The 5,841-nt window shown below is 33.9% G+C and overlaps 1 protein-coding gene across 1 annotated transcript; it reads right to left on the reverse strand.

The window, feature by feature from the left end:
• Window positions 1-278: 278 nt before the first annotated feature.
• On the reverse strand, window positions 279-4,872 carry LOC133204821 (uncharacterized). The gene is made up of 6 exons (XM_061340565.1): window positions 4,862-4,872; window positions 4,413-4,572; window positions 3,027-3,168; window positions 1,100-1,206; window positions 674-776; window positions 279-490 (listed from the first exon to the last, which is right to left on the reverse strand). Exons 1-6 carry the CDS (start codon window positions 4,870-4,872, stop codon window positions 279-281), a joined length of 735 nt encoding a protein of 244 aa, XP_061196549.1.
• Window positions 4,873-5,841: the final 969 nt, after the last annotated feature.

The following is a 5,841-nucleotide window of genomic DNA, read 5'->3' on the forward strand; positions in this document are numbered from 1 at the left end:
CTTTTTCATCACTTCAGCCATAGCGACTTTTATCTTTGAATTCCGAACCATCTGTATATAAATCTTTTTAATAGAATGTTTAGATTAATTTATTTCGGCGTATTAAATTAATCATGAAAGGATCCTACATATATCAATTGCCTAAAGACTTGAATGACAAACATTAACTGATAAGGATCAAATTTGAATATATTTGTCAAAAAGAATGTAAGAAACTGACAGTGATATTAACTAGGAATTGACAACTCAAGATTACATAGGTAATTTCTACAAAGCTATCAAATGATTTCGATGGAGTCGCTCCTGTCTTCCTTATTCTCGTCGCTCTCGTCAGACATCACCCCCGTGACTTCTTGAGAAGGTGGAGGTTGTCTTGTAGGAGGGGCGGCAGTTGACATGTCTTGTTTGCGAAAGTCTCGTTCGAAATCGTACAGATCGTCTACTGATCGCAGTCCTAACAACTGTATAAGCTCTCTCTTTTTCGAAGATTCTGAAAGCATACAGTTGTATGGATACATGCAAAAAAAAGATATAATGAGTACTTTTCATGGAAAAAGAATGAAACTCTCTTGAATGAGCTTCAAACCAAGGATCATTTGTTATTAAAATCTCGGATAATTAAATTTTTTATTAATCGTACCACAACTGCTAAGTAAATTAGTTTTAAACGTACCACAAGAACGACAGTTGGTGGCATACCAACACCATATCCTTCTTTTGTTTTCGCCACATTTAGCCCTTCCACATCCTAGCATGCATGTTCTACGGCTAATTATCTGACAAAAATAATTAGTCAAAATTGTAAAATAATTTATGAAGCGTCCAACTTTCATTCAAACTGATGTAGAATTAGATGATTTTTTTTCAATTTCATTTTTTTACATTTGCAGTATGGTTTCAGTTTTACTTGTCAAAAATTTGTTGAACTTTAAGATTAAAAAATCATTTGAACAATCAATTTTTTTTTCAAAATTTAATTAAAAAAAAAAAGTAGTTAAGCATCGTATATGAGAAATTGTTCGTTAAAAAATGTGTGGTGTCCGGTTAAAGTATTCAAATTAAATGAACATTGCATTTTATAAACATATTTGAAAAGTACCTGCTTATAATGACCACATTTTGTCCAATGAAACTTGCATTTATCAGTTTTGTCATCCCAGTATTTCCGTTCATTTTCAAACGCTTTTGTTGCTTGATCTCCTGACGCTGCAAATTGATATAAAAATAGGAAGAATAAAACTACTGAAACACCGGATTTATGTGGTTTTCATTCTTTATTCCATATAAGAAATATAATGGTGAAGGCCCTAAGTAAGGGAGCAACCAAAAAACCATGGATCAATTTTGTCACATCACTGTTACTAATGCCCTGTTCACACGGAGAGTTTAATTCGCTGTAAATTAATGCGAAGTAAAATAATGCGAATTAAAATAATGCGAATTAAATTGCGTTCACACGACAGATAATGCGAAGTAAACTAATGCGAATTAAAATTTTATTTCTACAGTAAGGCTTTTCAGTAAGGCTATTATGACGTCATTTTCAAATCACGTCACCTTATGCAGAGCAAATCCATTTGACATAATAGTCTTAGTGTCTATACACATTTCAGTGATTAACGTAATTTTCCTTTGTTTTGCACTAAAAATGGCATAGGTACCTGTAACTGACCACCGTCATGTGGCAGGTGACTTAATTCTGTCCTTACGCATGCGTCAAAATTTAATTCGAATTAGCTTCGCTTAGCGTTCACACGGAGCTAATGCGAAGTAATTTAATGCGCAGTAAACTAATTCGAATTAAACTAATTCGCATTAAATTCTCCGTGTGAACGCGGATCAAATTTAATTCGCAGTAACTTACGTTTAATTCGAATTAAACTCTCCGTGTGAACACGGCATAACATTCTGTGATAACCTCTACGACGATCAACTGGAATTTATTACCACTTTTATGCCCTGTTCACACGGAGAGTTTAATTCGAATTAAACGTAAGTTACTGCGAATTAAATTTGATCCGCGTTCACACGGAGAATTTAATGCGAATTAGTTTAATTCGAATTAGTTTACTGCGCATTAAATTACTTCGCATTAGCTCCGTGTGAACGCTAAGCGAAGCTAATTCGAATTAAATTTTGACGCATGCGTAAGGGCAGAATTAAGTCACAGGCCACATGTCGATGGTCAAATATAGGTACTTGTGCTATTTTTGAGTGGAAAACAAAGGAAAATTATGTAAATCACTAAAATGTGTACAGACACTATGACATTATGTCAAATGTATATCTGCTCTGCACAATATGACGTGATTTGTAAATGACGTCATAATAGCCTCACTGAATAGTCTTGTTGTAGAAATAAAATTATAATTCGCATTAGTTTACTTCGCATTAGCTGTCGTGTGAACGCAATTTAATTCGCATTATTTTAATTGGCATCATTTTACTTCGCATTAATTTACTGCGAATTAAACTCTCCGTGTGAACAGGGCATTAAGGACTTCTATTTAATAGAGCTTCCAGATCTAACATGGTGTGTCTTGTTATGAATAACTGACAATTCAAACAAAGGAATATTACTACATGGTCCAGTGGATAGGCAGCTCGCCCAAACCCAAAGGACCACGGTTCAAAACCAACCACGGCAACAATTATTTAACCAAATATTATTCTGCCAAATATACTTTATAATTTTTAAATATCAAATACATTAAAACAATTTCACCACATAACACTACACTTGACTAAAAAATCATTTGAAAGCAATTTTTGTCACCTGAATCTTATAGTCGGCCTATTGCTGTTTTTCTAGTCTGTCTTATTGTGAAGTGATTAATCTTATGAACATTTTAAGCTTCTTTTCTGAATTGTTTATACAATATCAACTAGTCTTGGTCCATGGCATATACTTGTTCATAGATGAAGAGAAACAACAGAAGTGGATTTCAAGGTCCCTGTCCCCATGGAGTCTGAGGAGTGGAAACAATATTTACTCGATTTTTAAGTTGGATTAAATGTTAACATACAGCGATATCCAGACCATCCGTTTTCGCCAATCCAGTAACAATTTAAGTCGGAGTCGTACTTCCTGTCGCTGGGATCTGAGTGTTTGCGGGAACAATTTTGTGCATATTCCAAGGCATGTTTTGCTAATCGACTATTCCACACCTGTTTAAAGAAAACGACTTGAAATAAAACTGTAGAATTTCAAGCAAGTTTTTTTCAAACAGTGAAAATTGGGGAAAAAAATTTGTTCATAATTACAGACAAGAATGTGTATTAAAATCCTACAAATTACAAACGTAAATGCACGTGCAGAGAAAGTAAGACAATGTGGATAATATGTACATATTGGAAGAAGCACACGTATTTCAAATTATTCAGATCAATTTTTAGTATCTTTAACCATTTTAGCTAAATAAAAGGAAAACTGTACAGTTTGAAGTAAAGAAAAGCGGTTTAAATAAATACTGGCATTTTATACCACAGAGTCTGACACATCTGTTTCATATTTGGATGTTTTACTTGAAAAAGACGTTAATGGTAATCTAACAACCAAGCTTTATGATAAACGTGATGACTTTAACTTTTCAATCGTCAACTTCCCTTACTTATGCAGCAATAATACCTTCATCACCTGCATACGGGGTATATATCTCTCAGTTGATTCGATACGCAAGAGAATGCTCTACGTATGTACAATTTCTAAAACGAGGTAAATTATTGACAAATAAGTTGATGAAACAAGAATATCAGCTGTCTCGTTTAAAGTCATCATTTCGTAAGTTCTATGGTCGATACAATGACCTTGTCAGCAAATACAATTTATCATTGAGTCAAATGCTGACTGACGTTTTTCATACTAATTGTTAGGCCATTATTTACACACTGAATTGTCGATAAATTTTTCCGTTATTTGCCGATCATGACAGGGAGCACACGGCGGGTGTGACCGGTCGACAGGGGATGCTCACTCCTCCATGGCACCTGATCCCACCTCTTATGTTTGGAGGTCCCTGTTTGCTCGGCTTCTATTTTGTATTGTATAATGGACTTTTGAGCTTGAATACTGTTCGTTATCTCCATATATTTCATTGTAAAAGAGTCGGTATATGTAAATATTTAAACCTATGATTTACCATTAAAATTTCTTTTTTGTCAATTCAATATATAATGAAGCAGACTATACACTTATAATATTCTTTATGGTTATTATTTAAACTAAATTACGTAGAATAGTTACGAAGAAGTCACAAATCATAAAATTATGCCCAATGAGAAAAGGAAAAATTATTTCTTTTGGAATACATTTTCGAGTCTGAAAATTCAATTTTATCAATTAGAGCCAATAATATAAGAATTTACTAGTCGTATAATTAATACACACGTAGGTAATGAAATATAATATTTACTAATGGTGGGAGATTTTTGTCCTTCCTGACCCTGTTGTGTTCTGCAAGCATATGATTCTTCCATTCCTGGCAGTTGAGTTCCCTGCCGCCGATACAGATCTCTTTATAAGCTTCTACAGATTCGCAAAGTAAAACGCACACAAGGAAGATAAATCGTGACCTGAAAGTCAAATATGACCATTCCTCAAAGAAGTGAAGCTTGGAAAGTGTCACAACTTTAATTAAATAATTAGGGGCTTACATTTATATGTATCTTTGGTTGTGCTTTATTTGCTATTTAATACACTGTAAGGAGGACATCGTCACAGTTTAGCTGAGCTCCATTCGAAACGTCATTTTGGTCCGAAATGATCAAGGTGGTCGAGGTACCTCTTCTTTTAAACAAATTTTTCGTCAATATCTTCAAATACGATTGATTTTATTCACAGATAATATATGCATAAACTTACAAAGATAGCATTTAATTATCAGAACAGAAAAGTAATGATAAACTAGAGCTTTGAGGTGTTTGATATAATAACCATAAAGTATATATACACCCTGTACGGTTGATTCGTATGTTTCCATATTATTTCTTCTGTAAGCATACATGTATGCTTTCCGGCGAAGTGTATCTATAAACGAAAGAAAATGAACAAAAAAGGTACCACAACCACCTTCCCGTCGCTTAGACTGCTAGAGGATACATGTACATCCCCTTCGTAACAGAGTATATAAACGTTCACCCCGCATGTTAAGATATGCCCGGTATGATCGGAACCCTTCAAATGCATAAAATCACCAAAATATGCCCCCCCCCCCCCCAAAGAAAAAGAAAAGAAAAATTAGTGGAATTTTTTTAACTCAGACTATCGACAATGATTATCACTGCTGTATTGTTACGGAAATATTTGAAAAGTAATGGAATTCGGTATACTAACTCTGTAACATTCACAATTTTGATGAAAAATTACTTCTAGCTCATTACACCAATGCAAAATGTTTGCCGGCTTTCTTTCCAAGAGGGAAGAAAAATATTTTCAAATGTGAAGTATAATTTTACATGTACCAGTTAAGACCCAGGCTGTATCGGCCTAAATTCTGGAATTTTAATAAGTAGAGTTTTGACCTTTCTTAATACTCATGGAAACAGTTGTCTGCTAGATGTACAAACATATAGAAAAATATTTTGATACATGTTAATAGTGATTATCTGTAACCACTTAAACTTCTTTGCCACGCATGGTCATCGATTTTGCTGAAACATTGCCCATTATTATAACCTGACACCAGAAACATATATCAAATAAAATTTCGCTGCTATGTGTCTTAGTTGCCATGGTAACAGCCAGAAATATAGTTGGAAAAATTGAGATTTTCAGCTACCTTGAATCTTTATTAAGCCTTAACAAAGACTAAGAATAACAAACAAACCATTCTCACAAAAACC

Source organism: Saccostrea echinata, unplaced genomic scaffold (genome assembly GCF_033153115.1).
Source record: "Saccostrea echinata isolate AGI-Se365-2 ecotype Australia unplaced genomic scaffold, CSIRO_AGI_Sech_v1 ptg000054l, whole genome shotgun sequence".
Taxonomy (NCBI): Eukaryota; Metazoa; Mollusca; class Bivalvia; order Ostreida; family Ostreidae; genus Saccostrea; species Saccostrea echinata.

Excerpts from the sequence above, each read along its gene's own strand:
- LOC133204821 (XM_061340565.1), bottom strand. Across the intron at positions 3,169-4,412 it reads ACAAAAATCTCCCACCATTA|GTGTGGAATAGTCGATTAGC; the intron begins GTAAATATTATA and ends TTCTTTAAACAG. Across the intron at positions 491-673 it reads CACCAACTGTCGTTCTTGTG|AATCTTCGAAAAAGAGAGAG; the intron begins GTACGTTTAAAA and ends GTATGCTTTCAG.